A 26,450-nucleotide genomic window follows, 5' to 3' on the forward strand; every position below is an offset into this window, starting at 1 on the left:
ACGAATACCTCTGAAGGCTTCTGGGAGACAGTGATGGAATGAGAGCATATGGAGAGGCTAGGGAAGACTCTGCCTCCCCTCTCCATAGGTGAGTATCTCACTTTTTTTTTTTTTAGGGTTGCTTTAATACTTTGGCCTCTATTCATAAAGCATTCCCGCATGCGGTAATGCTCAAAACAGCTGACTTTACTGACCACTTAGCAAAATGTCCATTCATAAAAGCTGTTTCCGCATGAAAAGCTACAATTCCTGAGCAGTGCGGGAAATTACCGCCTTGTGCTGTGGTTATCTCAACACATGTAAATTCATAAAGATTAGAGCAAGTGTAATTGGGACGGAGAATACCGGCTGTTTAGAAAATGAGATAAGCATGCGGATAACAGCCAAGCTAATGGGGACAGACTTCCCAGGCGGCAGCAGCAGTGAGAACAGAACAAAAAAGGCTTTCCGGAATACCCAGGCTGTGTTTTTTAACCTCTTGGGTACCTGTTTTCAGATAAGTACAGACTAACCAGCAAGCTCATGGTGAACCAGAACTCATTGGAGTGTGTGAGGGGCTACAATGGTCTTAAAAGCCCCCTTACTAAAATACTAAAGAAAACAAGAGTTTGCTTTCTTAAAACAGAAAGAATTTGCGATAATTCAGGTTGGAGTGAGCTCCGAGATGTCTCCCAGTGCATCACTGCTGAATATATGCAAATTAACCATTGTTGCCCTTAGAAGCTAAACACACCTCCAGAACTGCTGGAATGCAATGATGTCAACTTGTTAATTTGTACAGAGCCATAATAATCCAACATGCATACAGTTTTGGATTGTTTGATCCTCATCAGTGCATGGCATGGATTAATTTGGCTCTATGGAGTAGGGCTTGTAACAACGAGAGGTACAGACTAACCAGAAAGCTCATGGTGAACCAGAACTCATTGAAGTGTGTAAGGGACTACAATGGTCCTAAAAGCCCCCTTACTAAAATACTAAAGAAAAAAAGTCTGCTTTCTTAAAACGGAACGAATTTGCGATAATTCAGGTTGGAGTGAGCTTGAGATGTGTCCCAGTGCATCACTGCTGAATAGGAATGGCCCTTCTTGATTAATGTTTGGTCAATAAAATGATCAATGGTAATCAAGAAGGCCATCATTTTTAGTAGCTTTTCGTTGCGCACAATGGTTTTTAATCAAATTTTACACCTGATCTGTTGAAAATATTGACTAGTGTACCTTCACAGATCAGTCCCCTATTGAAGTCCACAGCATGCTTGTCAGTGAGCTCTCCTCAAGTAGAATTCCTGTAGAATAAACCCATCTTCTATAGCTGATAACTGGTTGCCAACGGTTAATGTACATTCTTACACTGTATGCTTGAGTGACTGCTTACCTGATGACGCAGGAAGATGGATCCCAGTGATGTCCCCCCAACAATGAGTGTTCACAATTTATCTTCCTGCCAGTGGGTACACTTGACATCATGCGCCGGGTGCGAATGGGAATTCAATAGATCGTGGTACTTTGCGTGGAGTCGTCGGGGAACTTAAAGATCTGCCATGACGTTTGTTATTGCCACGTGTTGCCAAATGTCGTTCGCTTAATCGAACGCCTGTACCCAGGTCCCAAGATTGCAGAAATGAGTGCTCATTGCTCAAAAAATCTCCGGTCGTTAGAAAAATCATCATTGAAATTGCGTAGTGGGTACGGGACTTAAGGTAAAGGCAGAATAATAGATTTTCCGTTCCTCACAGGAGACCCCTTTGTCCTCTAGCCTAGTGACCTCCTCTCACTGTCGCATCCAGGACTTCTCACGGGCTGACTCTTTCCTTTGGAACTCTCTCCCTCAGTCAGTTCGTCATGCCCCGTTCTCTGAAAACACACCTGTTCAGACAAGCCTATAATTTGCTATAGGCAGCACTGAAGGCCCACTGCCTCACCCATTAACCACTTCACCACTGAGGGGTTTTACCCCTTGAGTACCAGAGCAATTTTCACCTTTCAGCGCTCCTTCCATTCATTTGTCTATAACTTTATCATTACTTATCACAATGAAATTAACTATATCTTGTTTTTCCGCCACCAATTAGGCTTTCTTTAGGTGGGACATTATGCCAAGAATTATTTTATTCTAAATATGCTTTAATGGGAAAATAGGAAAAATGTGGGAAAAAATTAATTATTTTTCAGTTTTCGGCCATTATAGTTTTTAAATAATGCATGCTACTGTAATTAAAACCCATGAAATGTATTTGCCCATTTGTCCCGGTTATAAAACCGTTTAAATTATGTCCCTATCACAATGTTTGGCGCCAATATTTTATTTGGAAATAAAGGTGCATTTTTTTCAGTTTTGCACCCATCCCTAATTACAAGACCATAGTTTATAAAGTAACAGTGTTGTACCCTCCTGAACTATTTATGTATTTTTTTTAATTGTAAATTTTTTTTATTTTTTTTTTAATTACAAAAAAAAATAAAAAATGGGGAGTGTGGGAGGTAATGAGTTAATTTTTTCTGTATAAGTAATGAATTTGTATGTGAAAAATGATTTAGGGTGTAGTTTTACTATTTGGCCACAAGATGGCAATAGCGGAAAAGCAGCGGATCATTGCAGGGCTTAGATCAACGAACGGGAATGGATTTTCCCGTTCACTGATCTCTGGGCGAGCGACGTGTTTACGAGCGGGAGTGCGCGCTAGAGCGAGCGGGAGCAGCGGCGGGAGCGCGGAAAGTACGGATTTCTCCGTCCCTGGGGGTTAAAGGATGGAAAAAGGGTCGGAGAAATTCGTACGGGTGGGGGTAAAGTGGTTAACCCCTGTTTCCTTCCCTATTGTCTCCTCCCAACTACCCTCGATATTGTAAGCTCGCAAGGTCATGGACCTCCTCCTAGTGTTTTTCATACTGCTGTAATTCTAACATAAGCACATGTACCAACTACCAGGGCTATGGAGTCGGTACAAAAATCATCAGACTGCAACTCCGACTCCTCAGTTTATAAAACTACTGACTCCGACTCCAGATACCCAAAATGGCTTAGACTCCGACTCCTTAGTCTAATACTTAGGCTCAGTGCACACCAAAACCACTAGCAGATCGTCAAAACGCTAGCGGTTTTGAGAGCAGAGAGCCGATATTTGCCGGGTGCACACCGAGCGGATTTTGTATGTTATCCGCCGGCCACATCAGCATCCGCGTTTCTAATGTATCTCTCTCTATCACTGTATACGCAAGAGGCACGTTTGCGGCTTGCTGAAAACCTCAAACCGCCGGTGTGCACCAGCCCATAGAGATACATTAGCCATGCGGATTTTCAAGCAGATGCGGCCGGCGGATCCGCCCAGTGTGCACTGGGCCGTACTGTGGATTTGGTGCAAAAATCATCTGACTCCAACTCCTCAGTTTATGAAACCTCCGACTCCGGGTACCCAAAATTGGTTCAACTCCTTGACTCTGACTGTACAGTGTTTTATATTTCTTACGTACAGTGCTGCCCATAATTATTTATACCCCTGGCAAATTTTGACTTGAAGTTACTTTTATTCAACTAGCAAGTAATTTGACAGTAAATGACATAGGTGTCTCCCAAAAGATAATAAGACGATGTACAAGAGGCATTATTGTGGGAAGAAAAAACATTTACATTGGAGCAAAAAGTGTCCAGTCCAAAATTATTCATACCCTTTACAAACTGTCACTGTTTGTGGGAAAATCCAAAGTTCTATACCATTCCAAATAGTCCAAGCTTTTCTAAAGCATACTAATTACCCTGATTAATTGGGAACGGCTGTTTTATCCAACTCAAAAGGGGAAAAACAACAGCTCTCTGCAGCGAGGACCCTGCGACTGCGCATTGTGGCTGCTCACAAGTCAGGAAAGGGCTACAAGGCCAGTCCAAAAATATTCATACCATTCTCAATCAATAGAAAAGCTGTATTCTCTATTTCAGCAATCAAACTCTTCCTATAACTGCAGACCAGGTTTTTGCATGTCTCCACAGGTATTTTTGCAATGAGCTCCAAATCTTTCAGGTTGGAGGGTCTTTTTGCCATCACCCTTATCTTTAGCTCCCTCCACATATTCTCAATTGGATTCAAGTCAGGACTCTGGCTGGGCCACTCCAAAACGTTAATGTTGTTGCCTGCTAACCATTTCTTCACCACTTTTGCTGTGTGTTTTGGGTCATTGTGATGCTGAAATGTCCACTAGTCCCAAGGTCAAGTTTCTCTGTAGACTGCCTAATGTTGTTGTTGAGAATCCTCATGTATTGCTCCGTTTACTGTGATTAGTTTCTCTGGTCCATTGGCTAAAAAAACACCCCAAAGCATTAGGTTCCCACCACCATGTTTGACAGTAGGGATGGTGTTCTTTGAGTTGAAGGCTTCTCCTTTTTTACACCAAATGAAGGAAACATCATTGTGACCAAACAATTAAATTTTTGTTTCATCTGATCATAATACAGAAGACCAGAAGTCTTCTTTGCCTGGATGAGCATTTGCAAAGGCCAAGAGAGCTTTTGTGTGCCTTATCTGGAGAAGTGGCATCCTCCTTGGTCTGCATCTATGGAACTCAGCAGTGTGCGGTGTCTGTTGGATTGTCTGCCTTGAGACATTGCCACCAGCAGAGCCCAGATTCACCAGGATGGCCTTGGTGGTGATCCTTGGATTCTTTTTTTACCTCTCTCACTATCCTCCTTTCCACCTGGCCAGCACAGGTGTCATTTTTGGCTTCTTACCACGTCCTTTGAGATTTTCCACAGTGCGGAACATCTTGTATTTTTTTTTGAATAATTCTTTGCACTGTAGCCACTGGAAGTTGAAAACATTTAGAAATGGCCTTGTAGCCCTTTCCTGACTTGTGAGCAGCCACAATGTGCAGTCGCAGGGTCCTCGCTGCAGAGAGCTGTTGTTTTCCCCCTTTTGAGTTGAATAAAACAGCCGTTCACAATTAATCAGGGTAATTTAGTATGCTTTAGAAAAGCTTGGACTATTTGGAATGGTGTAGAACTTTGGATTTTCCCACAGACTGTGACAGTTTGTGAAGGGTATGAATAATTTTGGTACATAGCAAGGAAATGAACAGCGCTACTTTAAAAACAGGCAAGTGCCTACCTGCAAAAGAGTGCAAGCCCCACTTGTGGGATGTAATACACACCGAGCATACACATGATCTGTCTACCACTGGAGGAGGATGTTAGTTTCCTGTAACAGCTTGCATGCAACCTATTAAGTACTCGTCCCTCCCACTGCGAAGAAGTCAATCCTCCATGGGAGGGGCCTAACACTAACTAAATCCTAACCTATGTATATGCATAGCCTGGGTGCGGCTAATCAAATAAAATCGAAAATTGAAAATTGCGCAAAAGGTGGATCAGCGCAACACCAGGCCGCCTCCGAATGGCCTCCAATCAGAGGTGCGCTGAGCCCCCCCAGAAACTACAAACGCACCTTGAACCCAAACAGAAGCTCTGCATATACACCAAAAGCATGGCTGTTAAGTGGGAGCAACTGACCAAAAACAAATTACATTAGTACATAGCAAGGAAATGAGCAGCGCTACTTAAAAACAGGCAAGTGCCTGCCTGCAAAAGAGTGCAAGCCCCACTTGTGGGATATAATACACACCGAATGAATAATTTTGGACTGGACACTTTTTGCTCAAATGTAAATAAAAGCTGAGAAATGTGTTTTTTTTTACCCCACAATAACGCCTCTTGTACATCGTCTTATTATCTTTTGGGAGACACCTGTCATTTCCCATCAAACGATGACTTGCTGGTTGAATAAAAGTAACTTTTAGGCTGCTTTCACAGTGGGACGTTAAAGTCCCACATTACAGCAGCCTCTAACGCAGCCCAACTCACAGCAATGAAAAATCAATGTGCTGTTCACAGTGCACACGTTGCGTTGGAGTATAACGCTGCACGTATAATGAAAGTGCAGCATGCTGTGCGTTATACTGGGCTTTAGCTGCGTTACACAGCTTGCACATGCTCAGTGACTAGCCACATGTCTAATTAATATTCACTGCACTGTGGTGACGTAACCTGGACTTGTAGTGTTGTCCGGATCATGAATGAATCATTAATTTGATCCGGATCGAATCAGTCGAATCATCCGGATCATCACAATGAACAATTCGGTTCACGGTGGATGTCTGTCTGGAAGAAACAGGAACATACAGAATGTACAGTGCAGGGAAAGTCGTGTCCTGCTAGCCATTTCACCCCCAGTCTGCTTCCTTAGTAAAATTATTCAAATGATTCGGTTCAAAGATCCAGATCTTTTCAATGATCCGATTCGAATCATCCGAATCCTTGAAAAGATCAGGACTTCCCATCACTATCCTGGAGCGGCTGTTCTATCAGTATAGATAGAACGAAAACAGCGCACCAAGAGCCAACGCGGCTCAATCTGACGTCCAACTTCAACACCACCATGCGTTGCGTTAGGGGCACGTTATGCGACCTTAACGTTCCCTAAAACGCAACGTCCTGATGTGAAAGCCGCCTAAGTCAAAATTTGCCAGGGGTATGAACAATTATGGGCAGCACTGTATATTCCGCATTATTTGTTTTGTACTATGTACAGTGCTACGGAAGATGTTGGCGCTAAATAAAAAATAATACATTTCTCTCTCACAAAGTATACATTGGCTGTGTAAAGGCTTGTACCCACGATGCAATTTTTATGGCGATTTTGATTTTTTTTTTTTTGCGACATCATTTAACAAAGCCTCATTAAACAATGTTGCATGATGCAGCCACCCACGGCGCTTGCTCGTTTAAAAAAAAATGGATCCAGTTGCAAGCAGTCATTCCGAGTACCCCGATTGCGTCACACCCATTGTTTGTACCTACTACAGAAGATGGATCAGGGAACGAACGTTTTGTCAGATCACAGGTCGTCGGAAGTTCCCTGATCCATTCTCTGCAGTCTTCACGTGGGTACCTAGCTTAAGAGATTGCACAGAGCACTCTGTTTGACGAGAAATATGTTTCCATTTGTTCCTGAGGAAGGCTAGTGTTGGAACAAAATTAAAAATGAAAATGACATTACGTTAGTATACAGAAACTGCACTGCTTGCATTGTTCCTAATTTTAAATCTGGACCAAGCATGAGGCCTTTTCCATAATTGGCCAACATTTTAATTTAATACATTTGCTGTAGTGCTATTCTACAAAATAAGAACAATCACTTTCTCCCACAGAAACCCATCAGACCCGTGCTTGTTTTTCCAGTCTGTTCTAACATCATGATTGATTGCTGCTGACAACACCAATACTTCCTGCTCCACACATGCTTATTCATGAGAGACAGTGTGTTTTTTATGTATAAACTACTTTTTCTTTCAGTAAAGAAAACAAAGGGAGGAAAATTCTTTGTAACAGGGACACAACTCTCACCTCTCATCTGGTGCAGAGTGCATCATTTTAGGACCGTGTCCTTGTAGGCCAAGCTTCCACCCAGAACCACTGCTTTATGGTTTGTTTATAGCCTCAGTTTTATAGTCCTCTACAACCCAAGAAAATCCTGGCACCTTCTCAACAAAAATAAATAATGAATTAAATAAATAAAAATCATATCTATCTATCTAATGGTGTTCAGGGCTCTTGGCAGAGGGACATAGAGTCTTCCTCTGCTCTCTGCGTGGCAGCATGTCAATTACTGCCACTCTACCCCTCCATCTGCTGTTTTCTCTCTCCCATAATGACTTCTGGAGTGGGAAGGGACACAACTGGCCTGTCTATGGCGGAGGGTACCTAAAGTTGTGTACACCTGCTAGATGAAACTCCGCCAAGGCGGAGAACAACACTCTTGTTGGGAATCCAGGTTGTGTACAGCAGCCCCTGGCCCCTCTTGGCCAGCAATCTGGCAGATAGATTAGGCTGAGTGATGGAAGATAGCTTTGATTGCCCCAGTTGCCCTTGGTGTTGTTATCCCCGTGCTGCTCTTTCTGTCCTTATTCACACACTAGATGATACGCCCAGCCTCTGCCGAGAATCTAGCTTGAGTATAGTGATCAGTGTAAGAGACGCCCACACTCATGACTGCTACAACTTAGGCACTTTGTATTGACCTGAAAGAGTGGGCCAGCACCCTTGAAACGTGTTGTCTTATGTGCATCAATAAATATTGTATCTACCCTTTGTTTTTTGATGGAGGAGAGATCAAACTACCCCTCATCTTATACTCGTTAATTAGATTATAAGCATCTTTAGGCCGCCTCCTACAGTTTTTTTTTCTAGTAACAGTGTTCAGATGCCAAACGCTGGCCGACATCCCTCCCATGCCTCTGCCTGCCCTACCCCTTCTCCTGCGCATAGCAGACCTGACCATGCATGGCTATAGGGATTTGGATTTAATAGTACGTTTAAATGCTGCATGCCATTAGGGTTTTTTTGTTTGTTTTTCACCCCCACATGCAAATAAGGCAGCAGCCTATTGATTTCAACAGGCTGCTGCATTTCCCCGTCCGAATTCTCTTGCATGGAAACAAGCCCTCTAGGATAAAACAAGCCCCAAGTATTGCAAAATATGCACTTTGATTCCTATGGGAGAAAAGTGCTTTGCAAATGTTATTGTGTTGTATAATGGTGCTTTATAGCAGAGGACTGGATAGAGGCTGCTGTTTACAGTCCGCTTAAAAGTGTCTATTAACTATACAATGTCCCAACTGGCCGATCCAATAATTGCGATCAGCCGCAAACTATTGCTTGGGCCCATAAATTAGAAGGAAAATGCAACCAATCCGATGATGGTCAGTAAAATTGATCCCAAAAAAATGGATCAACAGAACAATTGATGCATTCATTCTTTGTCGATTGCTGCCATCAACTCTGGTCAATTGAATCAATCAGACGGTCTATCGTTTAGGAAACCATATCGATAATGGGTACCGTTACAGTGTCCGGCACTTGTTGTATGTAGTGCAGTGATGTGCGGCCATTGTCCCCCCCCCACACACACACACGGCACCTAACCCCCCCCAGCCTGCTTGCACAGAGATTTTCCAACATGTCCTGTCACACTTTTGATCAGTGAACTGCCCAACATTTATTGAAGATTGACCAGTTGGATGTGATGGCGTAACCAGATGTCCAAAAGATTCAAATGAACTAATTGCACTGACCAGAAAAATTGTTGGGAATGTGCCTAGCTTCACTGATCTTGAAAAAAGCATGACAAAGATTAGAATGATTGAAATTATATAGGAAACTATAAATAATATAATTATATGTAGAGCTTCAATATTGGTCTGCAGTTATTTTGTCTAGTTACTCATAGCAGCAAAAGACAATTCTTTCTTGAGGCAGTTTGTTTATTGAAGACCTCTCTTCTCTAAAGGTTCCCATACATGGAGCAATTTTTCATTTTTTTTGTATTCAATAATTTTGTTTGATTATTCCGTTAGATCATATATAAAGATTTTTCCAATATGTCTGCTCGGATTTTTATACAAAAAAAGGGATAATTGTTCTTGATTGGAAAAAAAAAAAAGATTCTTTTCAACTTTCATTTGATCGTTTTGGTCGAAAAAGCAGGAAAATCAAATGTTTTTATTGTACCATAAGTCACTTTTTTCTTAATCTGATTCTATTTAATTCTGTTTCCAGAAGGAAAGCTTTTATCAGAAGAGCTGACACACTATGTTGTCCCAGACTGCCGGGTGGTACAAGATTACCAGGAAGTGCTGGAGTTTTCACAGATTCGGGGCATCATCTTCATGCAGACAGCATGCCAAGCTGTGCAACACCAGAGAGGGCGCAGGTGAGTATATAGTGTGCAGGCAGATGCATTGCTGTGTATCTAACAAAGTATTGATCACGGAGAACTAAGACTATGCTCTAGTCTAAAGTGTGGGTGAACATTCATAGCAGAAGTTCTTTCAGTGAACTTTCACTCCAAAAACAATTGAAATTTTTTTTTTGTTCGTACATGCTGAAGAGTTTATTTTAAAAGCTATTACATTTAAGTACTACCTAGAAGGAGGGCAATTTAATTGTCCTTTAGCTCCTTACTACTGCTGTGACCATTCTCTACTCGTGTACCTGAAGTGACATTTGACATGAGATAAACATACATATAATACTGGCCCTAGCAAGAAACTGTCAAGTCTTTCTGTTTTCCAGTATAGCAAGAGTTAAAAAAACACCCCAAAACTAGGTGTTATCTGTGCAAAAGAGCTTGTGATCGGCTCCTTAATTCAGTCCAGTTTCCAGAAAAGTAAATAGAAGCTGGGAGGGAGGTGATGCTTTAAAAAATGGGGGGGGGGGGAACACGACCGTTTTACATTTGGGGAGTATACCAGCTGGGGGTCTGTTGGTCTTGTGATTTTGAACTCTGTTACAATTAAGCATCGCGATTGACCCTTTGCAACTGAAACTTCTCCGTCATTCCCAATCGATCCATTGGACCGCTAAAATGATCAAATCTGAAGGTCGATCATGCACAACAATATTGAGTGATTTATGGGCGTCCTTAGGTGGTTCTAGCTCAGGCATGGGCAAACTCGGCCCTCCAGCTGTTACGGAACTACAAGTCCCACAATGCATTTGTCTTTGAGTCATGACTGTGGCTGTCAGACAATGCATTGTGAGACTTGTAGTTCCTTAACAGCTGGAGGGTCAAGTTTGCCTATGCCTGTTCTAGCAAATGCAAGCAGAAAGCAGCTGTATCTCCAGATTAGCTACTCCTTTTTACACCATGTTTATCTGGACACAAGCAAGTATTTAATCTATTGTCTTATATAAGTTATGTTCTATCTAGAGAAAGGTACAGTTTGAAGAATGGTGTCTTGCTTTCTATTGGGTTTCCATTAAACCACCTAGTATGTATCTTAGGTTAATTTCTTCCAGGGTTGATGCCTTTTGGCCTCTTTTCCATGAGCAGTTGAACTGTGTGCTCAGTGAGCAGTTACCAGGCAGCTCTGAGAGTTTGAAAGGCATTTCACTGCCTGTCAACTGCTCGTGAAAAAGAGGCTCTTATCTGATCTGAAAGGCTGACTGAACCCAGGGTAGATTGGTTAATTACTAAACGCTTGTATATTAATGAAGTCTGTAATTTAATGTTAAGCTTAATATTTGTGGTTTGCGTTTCCGCTTCAGTTGTCCGTAGGCTGCCTATATACAGCGATATCACATTCACCTGAAGTGCAGACATTTCTCTCAGTCAGAGATCCTATTAAGTAGATGAAATTCAGCTGACAGTTAAAGGATTACTTGTGAACAGCGAGCTGGGCCAGCATGATATGTGTTTTCCTCAGGATGGGGCGGAGCCTGTGACAGAAATGCAGATGAAGCAGATCTTTGTGGCTGGTTATCTCTCTAATCAATTAGGATGAAGGAAATCAATACGTAAATCAAATAATGAGTCTAAAATGAAATGGATTGCTCCATTGTAGCCTCTGTCCAGGAAACAGAACACCTTGGGAAATGGCAGCATAGTGGTAATGGAGGCTTTAGCAATGGCTTTAGTATAGATTCTGAGAGGCAGCGAAAACTGAAGCATGCACAAATGTTATTTTAAACATGTAAAGTGCTTCCCATATCCTTCAGGGCATAGTAATTTCTAGTGTATTAATATTCCAGTAAGGGATAGAATTCCCCTAACTGCCAACTGACATTCATGGTGATGAATATAAGTGGCCCGTGAGAGAAAAGCAAAGAACAGTTATTGAAGATTACAGGTTATGTCTTTAAGATGATAAAGCTTCCCCTACAAACGGTTACTCTGTGACGCCCATTGATCATGGATCAATAGTAGGGGCGACACTTCAAGACAAAAATTAGCATATTGCCTGAATTTTTTTCCTGCTCTGTGTACGAGGCAAACTAGAGCGACTTTTGGACATGTTTTTGAAGCTCTGACAATTGTCAGCACTTTCAAAAATGCTTTGCTAGTGTAATTCTATGGTGCTGAGCCCACTAGAGTGCTTGCGATTTTGGAAATCCCAAATACAGGACACGCAGCATTTGGAGAGCATTTGGGCTTTAATACATAGTATATGAGTTAGCAATTTGTGCTGCGTTTTTCAGTGATTAAGCTACCAAAACACTGACACAAAGCTATAGCGTTTTGCAATTTCTAGTGTGTTTCTGGCCTTACTTTGCATTCCTGCCACAAACGGGGTCACTCCAAAGCGTATCCACTACTATGTACCATATGTGCGTGGTGAAGATGATGCTGCCGAATAGACTCATTTTACATACAGTGGTTTTCAAAAGTATTCGGCCCCCTTGAAGTTTTCCACATTTTGTCATATTACTGCCACAAACATGAATCAATTTTATTGGAATTCCACGTGAAAGACCAATACAAAGTGGTGTACACGTGAGAAGTGGAAAGAAAATCATACATGCTTCCAAACATGTTTTTAAAAAAATAACTGCAAAGTGGGGTGTCCGTAATTATTCAGGCCCCTTAGGTCCCAAGTGCAGTCAGTTGCCCATAGACATTGCCTGATGAGTGCTAATGACTAAATAGAGTGCACCTGTGTGTAATCTAATGTCAGAACAAATACAGCTGCTCTGTGACGGCCTCAGAGGTTGTCTAAGAGAATATTTGGAGCAACAACACCATGAAGTCCAAAGAACACACCAGACAGGTCAGGGATAAAGTTATTGAGAAATGTAAAGCAGGCTTAGGCTACAAAAAGATTTCCAAAGCCTTGAACATCCCACGGAGCACTGTTCAAGTGATCATTCAGAAATGGAAGGAATATGGCACAACTGTAAACCTACCAAGACAGGGCCGTCCACCTAAACTTACAGGCCGAACAAGGAGAGCGCTGATCAGAAATGCAGTCAAGAGGCCCATGGTGACTCTGGATGAGCTGCAGAGATCTACAGCTCAGATGGGAGACTCTGTCCATAGATCAACTATTAGCCGTGCACTGCACAAAGTTGGCCTTTATGGAAGAGTGGCAAGAAGAAAGCTATTGTTAACAGAAAAGCATAAGGAGTCCCGTTTGCAGTTTGCCACAAGCCATGTGGGGGACACAGCAAACGTGGAAGAAGGTGCTCTGGTCAGATGAGACCAAAATGGAACTTTTTGGCCAAAATGCAAAACGCTATGTGTGGCGGAAAACGAATACTACACATCACTCTGAACACACCATCCCCACTGACAAATATGGTGGTGGCAGCATCATGCTCGGGGGGTGCATCTCTTCAGCAGGGACAAGGAAACTGGTCAGAGTTGATGGGAAGATGGATGGAGCCAAATACAGGGTAAACTTGGAAGAAAACCTCTTGGAGTCTGCATAATAATTGTAACCTTTTATAAAAAAAACTCATTTCTTTGTTACAGCTGATACAAATCCTGCAATAAATCTGCAGTGTCTACTTCCTGCTTTCAAGGAAACAGACATAGCGTTAACACCCTGTATTTACAAATTAGTTGCTCTGCCGAGACAGCCAGCTGATGCAGCTGAGTGATCAAATTACATTTATGATTTGTCACAGATTAGCAGGAATTACTTGGTGTAATTGCCTTCTTAAAACAGAAGGAAATTTGCAATAATTCAGTTATAAATGAACATTTGTGGTTACCCACAATGCACTACTACTAAATATGCAAATTATCCCTTTTCGCCCTTGTTAAGCCAAGCAAGCATCCAGAACCGCTGGTATATAGCAAGCCTATAGGAGGAATTAGACAGGCTAAACACTGTAAATACATACAGGGTGCATTTCTCTCTGTTTTCCTTCTGTCCTGTGCAAGAGTTCAGGTCCACTTTACACACCTGCTGTTATCAATTAAATATGCATCACAGGCTTCTTGACATGATGTGGCCATTAATCACTTCCCCTCCCCCGTGACGAGTAACTACATCCCTGCAAAATCCCTCTTCTCCTTGCTCCAGCGCTCGTTATTGCCGCCGATCGTAAGACGGGAGATCAATGAATGGGGACACAGTTCCCATTCATTGATCCAAGTCCCCATGTGAATGACCGCCGCCCTCCAAGAGATGGTGCCGTCATTTACAAGAACCCATACTTACACGTCCACACATAACTTCCTGTTTGCGTAGTAATACTACACACAGCAAAGTTATGCATGAGGATATCTCGTGGCCAAATAGTAAAATTACATCTACAAAAATTTTTTTCATTGACGGGCATTTTTTTTTACGTTTAAAATTAAACCCTTACCTCCCACACTACCCAATAGTTACCACTCCCCCCAAATTGTAAAAAAATATGTATGTCAAGAGGGTATATTGCTGTTACTTTTAAAATTATGGGCTTGTAATTAGTGATTGGTGCAAAACTGAAAAAAATACACATTTATTTCCAAATAAAACATTGGCACCATACATTGTACTAGGGAAAAAAATTTAACGTTGCAATAACCGGGACAAATGGGCAAATAAAATGTGTCGGTTTTAATCAAGGTAGCATGTATTCTTTTAGAACTATAATGGCCAAACCGTGAGAAATAATGTTTTTTTTCTTATTTTTCCTGTTAAAACACAGAATACACTAATTCTTGGCAAAAAAGTACCCCCCAAATTGGTGGCAAAAAAACAAGATATAGATTGTTTTGTTGTGATAAGTAGTAATAAAGTTATAGGTGAATTAATGTAAGCACTGCATACAGGTGAAAATTGCTTTTTTTTTTTTTTTAAGGGTAAAAACCCTTAGAGGTTAAGTGGTTAATAGTGGGTACTTGGAGAAATTAATCTTTCAAAAAGAGGTACATCCTGTAATAGTGTTGAGGAAGACTGGTATAAATATTACTGGGAAATGTGAGGTACCGGTAGCTCACAATTTGCACATCTTGAAAATTATCTAATGCAGTGTCTCTAAACATAATTGTAGCTTATATCCCCTTATTAATGACTCTGTTTGGCAAGTACCTTCTACAGTTTATAACATTATCTTAAATACCCCCTTGATGCAAACAGCATATGTTAATTGGGCGTATGCCATAGTGCTGTATAAATACTCTACAAGCTTTCCTTTATGCTTTTTAATGAACTAACTTATGTGTTCAAGTTTTGTTTATGTATGATTTATCATTTTTATTCTCAAAATGTACTATAATTGACTGTGGCAAGTTGAAGTCTTCTCTCAGCCCAACTTGAGTACCCCCCCCGGGGGAAGGGGGGGGGGTGTACTGTGTATTAAGAACCTAGGCTCTAATGTGTTATACTTTGTATACGCAGATGCAGGCAGACAGATTGGCTGATTGCCTGGTCTATGCGGGGCTGATGTGTAGAGTAGTGCAGAGGGCTCCACGATCAATAAAACTAATTTACTATTGCATTATTGATTTTGGCTAATTTTAATTTATTTGGGTGAAAAAGTGGATGCAGCATTAGACCATAACGAGTAAGAAGCTACCCAGTCAGTGTGTGTGAATACCTCAGTATGCTACTTAATGACGGTGTGTGTGCAAACAAGGTGTTTAGTATTTGGGGTCCTGCCACGTGTATAATGACACCCTATGAACATTTTGTGGAACTTCTTTACTACCGTAGTTATCAAGGAGTAAGGCTGGGTTCACACATATATCTGCACGTTTCCGGTCTGGTCCAGTACTGTCCTGTCAGTTTTGCATCAGTTTTACCTGACTGGACCGAAAATGTTCACCTTCTACGTGTGAACACAGCCATACGATCTGTTCATATTGCTCCATTGGAACGGATCCATTGAGCCCGTTCCACCAGACAGACCGCAAGTTTGGGGAGGGTCACAGATCAAAAACTGATGTCCAGTAAATAGATCAGTTTGCATAATTTAAAGTGTACCAGAGACGAGAAGGTCTCAGGTTTCATACATACCTGGGGCTTCCTTAAAGAGTAACTGTCAGGCTGCAAAAGCTAATTTAAACCTCTATTCTCCTGTGTTAAACAGTTTAGAAGGAAGCCAAAAAGGCAATACTGTTACAGCAGCTTCTAACAGCAGCCTAAACTCACAGCACTGAAAAATCACAGGGCACATGTTCCGTTAGAGTATACTGCATGAGTCCGCTATTGTTCCTAGCCACATGGCTAATTAATATTCACTGCACAGTAGTGTTGTCCATTAGGATCTTTTTTGTGAGTCGAATCATCAGGAAGCAGGGAGGATATGACATCACAATTGGCTTCATAGGAGACAGACAAACATGGAACCTGCCATGAGCTGTGAGGAGCATCATTCTCTGCAAATACTATATAAAAATTCTGTGAAATCCAAACGTGGACAGTGAAATGCATATGTAATGTAAGTACATCCAATCTTTAGCTACTGATATATGTGTTTTTTTTTCTCTGAGATCCTATACCTAACAGCTCCTCTTTAAGCCCCTTGAGGCCGCTCGTCCCTCGACGTCTCCCTGGGTGGCTTCGGTCCTTGGCAATTCAGCCTGAAAGCCTGGCCAAGTCACGCTTCATCACGGATGCCCAGCCAGATGCCTTCCCCGTCTCGCACCCGCGGCTGGGAGGGTTCTGCGCTTGCGCAAAACTACTGTGCAGGCGCAGAATGCTCCTGGTGACGGGGGAGAGCGCCGGGCCATGCATGCGTGACTCGGCCAGGCTTTTGGGCTGAATTGCCGGGTCCCGGAGCCACACGGGGAGACGTCGAAGGACGAGCGACCTCTTACTTCAGTTCCCCTTTAAGTCTGAGGGGAAGTAGAGAAGCAAAAAAGGACAAGCATGCCCTGCAACTTCCTTTTTGTGTACCAAATAAGAGTCGGGTAAAATGGGGAATGATCATTTATCAACAAGAAAAGTAATAGTGACTTTAACTTTTGGATTGCCTGGTTAGCATCCTTATTACTTGTTTACCAGATAAAAAGAATTTACTTTTTATTTTATACCCGACAGTTACACTTTAAAACAATCACTTTATATGAAACTTATAAACAAAACACATAATCATGATTACTTTTACTGTCTGGTTAGTGCTCTGGTTAAAGGCTCCACCACTGACATAGGAGACCTTGGGCAAGACTCGCTCTGGGTGCAATTCCCCCTTTGTGTGACCCACTAACCTAGGCCCTTTCACCGGACTTCCACCTTATTACAAGTGGGGAGTCTGTGGTGTGGACTGGAGGGTTGCTCCAGACTTGCAGTAAGTAACTTATACTCACTGGTTACTGACAGATGCAGGGACCCAAGCAAGTAGGAAGTTCCTCGAAGGTTGGCATCTCCATGGCATCCGCACGTGTCACTTTGCGTTGTTGACATCATGGCAGTGGAGACGCAGCTGCCAAGGAGACAGAAAAGAGGAGGCGGGAACGTGCGGCCACTGGTTACAGGTCTGACTGACTCCACACTATTGATTGCAGCCAACAATGGTGTAAATTTAAAGAGAGATGATCAGGCACTGCGGGCTAGCTATCCATACATTACCCGGATACCCCAGCTGATGGGTGTGCCGTGGCTCTTTAAGACGTGTGCTCTGGATAAACAAGAAGTCAAATAAAGGAAGGGTGTCCCGCTACACCGTAGGTTGGGTATAAAAGGTTCTTCAATTTTATTAGCACATCAGTGGGTACACAAAAGGCTCACGCGTATTGGAGCTTGAAATGGCTCCTTAATCATAGCCAACATACACAGTCATTACAGGTTTAAGTAGTCAAATGCCCACCCACAATGGGCGTAGCTATTCCTGTTAAAGTAACATACACATAGTACATATAAAATGGCATAGCCAATATACAAAAGTACAAAAATTGATTAAAAAAACCAATGATGTTATGGTCCAGCAACAAGATATGCCTCGGATCTCGGAACACTATAACGGACCAGCTAGGTGTATTAGGAATGAGGCTTATATCACCCAGGTTTCCAGTGTATCAAAACACTTTTTGAGGGAACACCAGGGGGACATGGGCAGTTTTATTTTACAGGGGAATGACAGGATAGCACGCTCACCTAGAGGGGGAGATTTGCACAGATGTTTATTAAAACGGGAGGCCATGTGGATATGGAAGCTGGGTACACGTATACCTAAAGGTCTGAACTCAAAACTTGATATTAGTCTAACCTATGATATGAAAAGCTAAACCTTTGCACATAGGAGGATGCTGTTTCCCTTTGCTTCTTCTTCCTCTTATCCCCTCTTGCTGTACTATCCACACTTTTCCATATTTCCTTGATAATAACAATCTTCTAGTTCTCTCTGGACTTTGTTTCATCTGAGAAATGTCATGTTCATGTCTAATTTGTGCATATATCTTGAAGCTGGACCATAACATCATTGCTTTTTTTTTTAATCAATTTTTGTATTTTTGTATATTGGCTATGCCATTTTATATGTACTATGTGTATGTTATTTTAAGAGGAATAGCTATGCCCATTGTGTGCGGACATTTGACTACTTAAACTTGTAATGATTTTGTGTATGTTTACTATGATTAAGGAGCCACTACGAGCTCCGATACACGTGAGCCTTTTGTGTATCTACTGATGTGTGTAACGATTGTGGAATTCTTTCCGTGGTCAGCGCACAGGATGCGCGCCGACACTGCGGAAATCCTCCACAAGCGTATAATCTGAGAGAACCCAGCAAAAGGTGCAATGCACCTGTAGAGGGGAATTCCTGCCGGCAGATGGAGCCGTGGAGTGCAGAGGAACAGATCCTCTGCACAGCCACAGATGCCAGACAGGAATTGTACGACACAAGACTGAATAAGCACAGAGAAGGAATGTATGTATGTCCACCAATCTCGTCGCCATCCGGCGACGGCGAACACACAACAGTGGAACCCAAGTGAGAACCAATGAGAATGAGCACAGGGACAGAATGTATGTGTGTGCACCAATCTAGTCGCCAACCCGCGACGGTGAACACACAACAGCAGAAACAAAGTAGGAACGCAATCGCGAGAGAGGCGATTGCCAGAAGAGACACAAGACTGAGCAAGACAGAGCACGAGAGTAGCAAAGGCACAGCAAACAACAATGAGAAGATAAGGAAAATAACAAACGCTAGCTAAACGCGAACACCGCACTCATTCGCAACAGCGAACGCGTTTACGGCGCGGTTTCTGCACGTTAAGAGCAACAGAGACAAGCACGCCACCCTAACTAACCAACGTCACACAAACACGAAACGGAGAACGGGAACGCTTGCTTAACGGTTACCCCACCGAGCCTACAGCAAGCGTTCGTATCAGACAATACAGAGAGAAGGAGCAGCCAGCAGCAACCGCAGCTCTGGCCTACACTCCCAGACAGAGTACAAAAGGAACCACCGCTGCTACCGCTAGAGCGAGTGCGATCCAGACAGACAAACGAACAGAAACAAGAATAAGTCAGATAAGATCCACCGCTCTTCTGCCAGAGCGAGTGCGATCTAGGTTCAGAGACAGGACAGGAAGGATCCACTGCTCTTTCCGCCACAGCGAGTGTGAACCAAGTAGGGAAACAGAGTTAGCAGGATCCACTGCTCTTTCCGCCAGAGCAAGTGCGATCCAAGCACAGAAACAGTTAGCAGGATTCACTGCTCTTACCGCCAGAGCGAGTGCTATCCAGACAGACAAACAGATGGGGCTACCAGTAGCAACCGCTGCTCTGGTTAGCACCCCTGACAGACAGAACGATTTCCTGTTGACCACCGCTGGTGACAGGACAATCGCAGCAGAGAGACAACACAGGCATAACAGATAATGCCAACTGTCTGCACTAGAAGTATTGCCTAGTGCAGTCCCCAGGAATTACTCTAAGATAATCTTTAGTAAACAATAGCAAGGCTGACACTCCAGGAGTGTATTAACAAACCATGACCAGCAAAGGATTGTGGGATCACATGGTATTTATGCTGCAAGCCTTCAAGGGAGGCGACTAGGCAATTTGCATAATCAGTATATGCAAACTCCTCAGCAGAGCAGGTCTGAAGCTTGCAAAGCAAAGACAGGTCTCTTATCCAGAGACCTGCATCCCACAGACTTAAGGAATGGTCAAACAGCTGTCTGCCTGTGCAGCCAGCTGAGTGGATCATTACAATGTGCTAATAAAATTGAAGAGCCTTTTATACCCCGCCTACGGTGTAGCGGGACATCCTTCCTTTGTTTGCCTGTACCGAGACCCATGATCCCTGCTCCCTTGGGTTATGCATCGGTGGTGGTAGCGATCCTATTCCTTTTCTACAAACAAGAAGTCAGTCTATAAATGTCAACAAGTAGATGTGTATTCCAGTGTGGCCACACTGCCTCTAAAGATGCTAATAAGCGAAACGGTCGTTCGGTGGGCTGACGCTCTCTCACCACCCCACAGCCTATCTGCTTGATGGATTGGGTATGTGTCTTCACATGTCATGCTGGTGATTTGCTAAGAAAGCCACTTACAGTTGGATGTATTTGTAATCCTGCACAATAAAAGCTTTTTTTACTATTGAGACGTAGTGCTGGAATACCTGTCTACTTGTTGACATGAATGCCGACAACACCTCTGTGACAGAATGTGTATCAAGTGGAGGAGCTCAGGGGGCTGGTGTGGGAAAGTATTACGACCGGAGGGGCTCAGGGGGCTGGTGTGGGAAAGTCTTACTACTCTGGTTTGGTACTGTGCATTTCGGGAGGGGGGGGGAGGGAGGCCCCTTTATTAAATTGGAGTATCCCTCATCACCACCACTTGGGGACCCTCTGCACGGCCCTGCAGAATGTGTTAATATATTGGATAAGCACAAAGATTCCCTGTAGCCCTGCACTCATTAGAAAGTTTTTCGTGCGGGGCCAGAGTTACACAAACACAATTAACATTCGTTATATAGTCCTCCGACAGGATTTTATCTGAAGTGGCCATAGGAATGATAAATATGCACTTTATCTCAGCAACAACTTTGATTTGTGTAACAATCTTCATTCGGATATGGCTATCAATGCACCTCAGCTCTCCTATTTCATGCCATTAAATGGACAGCATCCAATGTGAGAAACGTACTCTGAGGAGCCGTCACTGCCTAACCGCCATCAAGCTGTGGTTTCCCTACTTTCTCACTTTATTTTTAGCACATCTTTAATTGATGAAGAGCTGAATCGAATGCTTTTCATGCCAATGACTGCATTTGACAATGGGAAATATGGCAGGTTTCCATTTTGGTTACGTTTCTTGGCTTTCTGAGCATAGCTTTCTGTTGAGGAGATTGCCTGCCTGCCTGCCTGCCTGCCTGCCTGCCTGTCTGTCTGTCTGTCTTGTCTGTCTGTCTGCAGGACCAGTACAGTTACGTTGCCTTCAGGCATACTGAAAATAAATTATGTGTAATTGATGCTTGATTTTGGTATGTGACAGAGTTACTTTTGACTTCAAGGTACTATAGCCTTAGGCTCTTTCACACTGTAGTGCAAAACAGACATTTTCTTGCCCAGTTTGCTACTTTGGAAAGTTGAGTCAAATGGAATGCGATTTACTAATAGGATCTGTTGCCACATGGGAATCTGCAACAAAAGCATTGCGGTAAGCAGAACGCACTTTTGCATAGTCTGTGATTCCTCCCACCCCTTGAGATGACTGCATGTGTTTCCCATAACGCATCTGCTTCGGGCACTGACTGGACCACAATGGTCCATCAGAGAGGACACTATACTGTCTGCTCCCGCTGGCCATTGGAGGTTCAACTTACTGTAAGTGGAACCTAGAAGTATGTACATCAGTGTTCTCCCAAGGCTCTTTTAGCCGATTGGCTCCACCCGGCTAGTTTTGGTGAGCCCCCGGCTGTCATCGGGTCACCTCCTCCTCTGCTTTAAGCAGAATTGTGCAGAGAAGCGCTGGCCCTGCATTCTCTCATCTCTCCCCACCTGGCTACTTTTTCATGCCACCAGGTTGAAAAAAATTGGTGAATTGAAGAAATGGTTAGCAGACAACATCATTAAGGTCTTGGAGTGGCCCGGCCAGAGTCTTGACTTGAATCCAATTGAGAATCTGTGGAGGGAGCTAAAGATCAGGGTGATGGCAAGAAGACCCTCCAACATGAAAGATTTGGAGCTCATTGCTAAAGATGAATGGGCAAAAATACCTGTGGAGACATGCAAAAGCTGGTCTGCAATTATAGGAAGAGTTTACCGTACAGTATATACTCGGCTATAAGTCGAGAAATTTAGGTCAGATTTTTTGAAGCAAAGTAGGGGGTCGACTTATTTTCAGATAATACCTACATTTCTGACTTATAGCCTGTATAAAAGGTTCTCCATTCTGACCACTACAATTGCTCTCCCCGGCCGCCCCGTTCTCTGATCTTCCCAGCTGCCTGGGCTGCAGATGGGTAAAAGTGCCCTGCTGTTCGTGGACTCAATGGCGCGGTGCAGTAACTGCTCTCCCCAGCCGTCCCAGCTGCAGATGAGTAAAAGTGCCCTGCTGTCTGTGGGCTCACCTGACAGCCTGCTCATTGATCTCCCCGATTACCGCGGGTGTTGCTGCTTGCGGGTTCACTTGTTTCTGGCCCCTTACACCGCTGGTGTAATGTCCTGTGATGCTGCTCCCGATCACACTTTTCCCATTATTAGCATCCTCTTGGCCGCCCCGATCATTGTTGCGCTGCTGGTGGTCTTAGCACTGACAGTTCCGGCAAAGGGAGGAGCAGAGGATGCTACACATGTCCAGCAATGCAACAATGATCGGGGCGGCAAGGCAGATGCTAATAGCGGGAATTGTGTCATGAGCAACATCAGAGGAAATGACACCAGCCACGATCAGGGAGAGCGCTGATCAGGCAGCCAGGAGTTATCCCGCAACCAGCGACACCGGCGGTGATCTGGGAGATCGGTGAGCAGGCTGTCAGGTGAGCCCACAGACAGCAGGGCACTTTTACTCATCTGCAGCTGGGACGGCTGGGGAGAGCAGTTACTGCACCACGCCATTGAGAGCAGAGAGGTAGTGAAGGCTGCCAGGAAAAGATGAGTCCACGGACAGCAGGGCACTTTTACCCATTACTAAATACTGAACTGTGCCATTAACCCCTCATAGTCTCACAGGCAAAGCTTCTTCCCCACACTGTGCTTCTGTTAATTAATGTGTATTAACACAATAACAGTAGCACAAGGTGCATGGGGATCATGAGGGGGTCAATTGCTCCAGGTATCTTGCTCCATGTACTGCATAAATAAACACTCATCGTGACACACTTTACTACTTTCCTGGGTCGACTTATAATTGAGTTATCAAAAAAAATTCCAGCTTAAGGTGGTCAAATATATGGGTCGACTTATACACGAAGTCGACTTATATCCAAGTATATACGGTAATTGCTGTAATAGCCAATAAAGTATTTTCTATTGATTATTGAGAAGGGTATGAATAATTTTGGACTGGACATTCTTTGCTCAAATGTAAATAAAAGCTGACAAATGTTTTTTTTTTTTTCAAAATAATGCCTCTTGTACATGGTCTTATTATCTTTTGGGAGACACCTATGTCATTTCCTGTAAAAAAAAAAATGACTAGCTGGTTGAATAAAAGTAACAAAGTCAAAATTTGCCAGGGGTATGAATAATTATGGGCAGCACTGTATGTGTATGATTTAGTATGGATGCATATGCTTTTAAGGAAAGCCAAATAGAGACGGAATAAAGCTACAGGGATGACACCAGGGCCCATATGCAATTAACTTTTTCTCCCAGGAGATACATTTTCATCTTGTGTTTTAAACAATTTTCAGCACTTTGCAGTTGAAATATTACCAATAATTAGGTGGAAAAAAGTACTAAAAATATATTTTGAGTATTTTTTTTCTTGCTTGCTGGGGATTTAAAAGCATTTTATGACAAGATGTCAGAATATCATCAAGGAGAAAACTCAGGAGAAAAAAATGAATTGCATTGGGGCCAAGGGTGAAAATTTTAAACTTGTTAATAAAATGCCTTTTAAGCCACGAGAAAGCAAGAAAATATTAAAAATAATTTTGTTAGTACTTTTTCACCTTCTTTTTGGTACTTTTTCAGTTGCTGAAAAAAAGGTTAAATAGAAGATATAAAATATCTCCTAGGAGTAACTCAGGAGAAAAAGTTAATCGCGTATGGGCCTAGGTTTTCCAACCTGCCCAGTGACCTTCAACTTGGCTATACTTGTCTGCCAATTCCCACAGCAGGTTTTGTAACTGCATAAATGAACTGAGTAAATACACTTTCAAAGCCGTAAAGCTGTCATCTCGTCTCATATATCCCTGTTACATGCATAGGATGATGTTTATCTTGCTTTGGTGTTATGTGATCACCCATGTAAATTAATACCAACTGCAACCTTCTTGTTAAATAACCTGCATGTGTTTTTTGTTTTGGTTTGTTTTTTCTTTCTCGGTTTTCAGGCAGTATAAAAAATTGCGGTCCTTGCTCCGAGATGCTCGCCATGATTGCATCTTTTTCCCCAATGAATTCCAGCATTGTGCTTATCTTCCCCGAGAGATGGGGGAAGCAATTGAAGACTGGCAAACAAGGTACTCCTTTTATTTTTTTTTATTTATTTTTTTTTTTTATTATTAAAAAATGTGTAACTTTCTAGCCTAATATTGGTGTTCTCAGTAACTTTGTAAATTGTTGCATGTCTGTATTTGTAGTCAACAACTAAATACTGTACAGTGTTCCCCAACCCTGTCCTCAAGGCCCACCAACAGGGCATATTGTGGAAATCCACAGAGGTAGTTAATCAGCTCTGCTGCAACACTAATTACCCCACCTGTGATTGTGTGTGTGATTTCCTGCAAAACATGTACTGTTGGTGGGCCTTGAGGAGTGAGGACAGGGTTGGGGAACTCTGCTGACAGTATTCCCCAACCCTGTCCCCAAGGCCCACCAACAGGGCATGTTAGTTAATCAGCTCTACTGAGATACTAATCACCCCACCTATACATATTTGTGGTTTCCTGCAAATCCTGTACTGTTGGTGGGCCTTGAGGATAGGGTTAGGGAACTCTGCTGTACAATACTTCTGAACGTGAGAGGTGGTCCTCAAGTTTTGCAGTGAGAGGGTGCTGCCACCACGCCACCTAGAGGGCTGCCCAAAAATAAACGTTAAGATGTACTAGTGAGACTTTTGCCACCCTTTATTTCACTAGTGGTCTACTATTTAGTTGTTGACTGCAACTACTGACATGCATTAATGTATAATTAAACGGGTGGTAATAAGGAGGTGTGCATTACAGTGTATTATGTAAACATTGATGGCATTTTTGAATTGTAATATTTGAGTCTTGAATAAAAATGTATTTTTAAAGATTTAAACAATTCTCTGTGGTTCACAGTTTGCCCCCCTTAACATTCCAAGCACTAATTACCTTGTGAATGTCTAATGCATTTTGGGGATATTGGGGAACTTTTCCCTTACTTTTAAGGACACCTGAACTGAGAGAGAAATGGAGGCTGAAATGTATTTTCTTTTAAACGATACCAGTTACCTGGCTGTACTGCTGATTTTTATGGCTGCAATAGTGTCTGAATTATACACCTGAAATAAGCATGTGGCTAGTCCAGTTAGACTTTATTCAGAGCAGTTGATCAACATGCTTGTTCAGGGTGTGTGACTAAAAGTATTAGAGGCAGAGGATCAGCAGGACAGCCAATGTGGGAAATCTCTGTAATAGTGAAAAGTACCCCATAATAAAGGCAAAATTACATAAAGACCAGATCACTTTTTTTTTCTTTCTTTTTAGCATCATGTGACTGAATTTATCCAAACATGATCCAGCAGTAGCAAAAAGAAATCTGGGTACTGCAGGGCTTTTTTTTTTTTTTTTTTTTTTTTTTTTTAATATGCAGTCATAAACTTTTCCTTTTATCTAGTGTTACATCTTAGTTGAAATGAATGTTTATTTTTAAATCTAATATGCTGGCTTCGCTTGCATCATTTCTTCTTATTTTAGGAATTTAACTTTTTGGGGAGGTTGTATTTAGAAAATTCCTTGAAAGTACAATGAAAACGAACCGTGGATTCAGTTGCATTATTCAAATGTCCATTTAGAATATGTGGGCATGTTTCAGGAAACAGTTTGTAATCCTAGCAAACGTCACATCACAGAAGCATATCATTGCCTTGTGGGTTTTCTCCAGGTGTATTTACAACTCATCTGTGTGGTACTATCAGCACTTGCAAGCCAAAATGCCTGTCGTCATGGTGACCGAGAATGAGGAAGTGATCAGAAAATACAGCAATGAGACTGGAGGTGTCTATGTGCTATCTTTTAAGGTCAGTGAGTAAAGTATGGGGGTTAATGTGAAACTCTAGGCACTTGTGAAGGATCCCACTCACGGTGCAATTTTCAGCAAAGAGTTGCCTGAACTGCTATCAGATTGGCAGAATATAAACCTAGTTAATGTTCCAAATCGTCTGTGAACAATTCTAATGGCAATCGTTCGATGAAAATGTTAATCGATTAGCTTAGTGCTTAAAGGGAACCTGAGGCGAGAGGAATATGGAGGTGGACATGTTTGTTTCCTTTTTAAAGAGAATCTCTAATGTAAAAAAAAATCCCTCCGGGGGATCCGCACCTCAGGAGGGAGAAGCTTCTGGATCCTAACAAGGCTTCCCCCGTCATCCTCCATTCAA

At 42.6% G+C, this 26,450-nt stretch overlaps 1 protein-coding gene across 1 annotated transcript in view; it reads left to right on the top strand.

Moving 5' to 3' along the window:
- The window catches only part of DIS3L (DIS3 like exosome 3'-5' exoribonuclease), an 86,176-nt gene that overhangs the window by 1,558 nt on the left and 58,168 nt on the right, over window positions 1-26,450 (top strand). The window contains exons 2-4 of the mRNA XM_068275019.1: window positions 9,601-9,754; window positions 24,217-24,345; window positions 25,955-26,090. Of these exons, the coding sequence (XP_068131120.1) occupies window positions 9,601-9,754; window positions 24,217-24,345; window positions 25,955-26,090 (419 nt within the window). The remainder of the gene's footprint in view (window positions 1-9,600; window positions 9,755-24,216; window positions 24,346-25,954; window positions 26,091-26,450) is intronic.

Source organism: Hyperolius riggenbachi, chromosome 3 (genome assembly GCF_040937935.1).
Source record: "Hyperolius riggenbachi isolate aHypRig1 chromosome 3, aHypRig1.pri, whole genome shotgun sequence".
NCBI lineage: Eukaryota > Metazoa > Chordata > Amphibia > Anura > Hyperoliidae > Hyperolius > Hyperolius riggenbachi.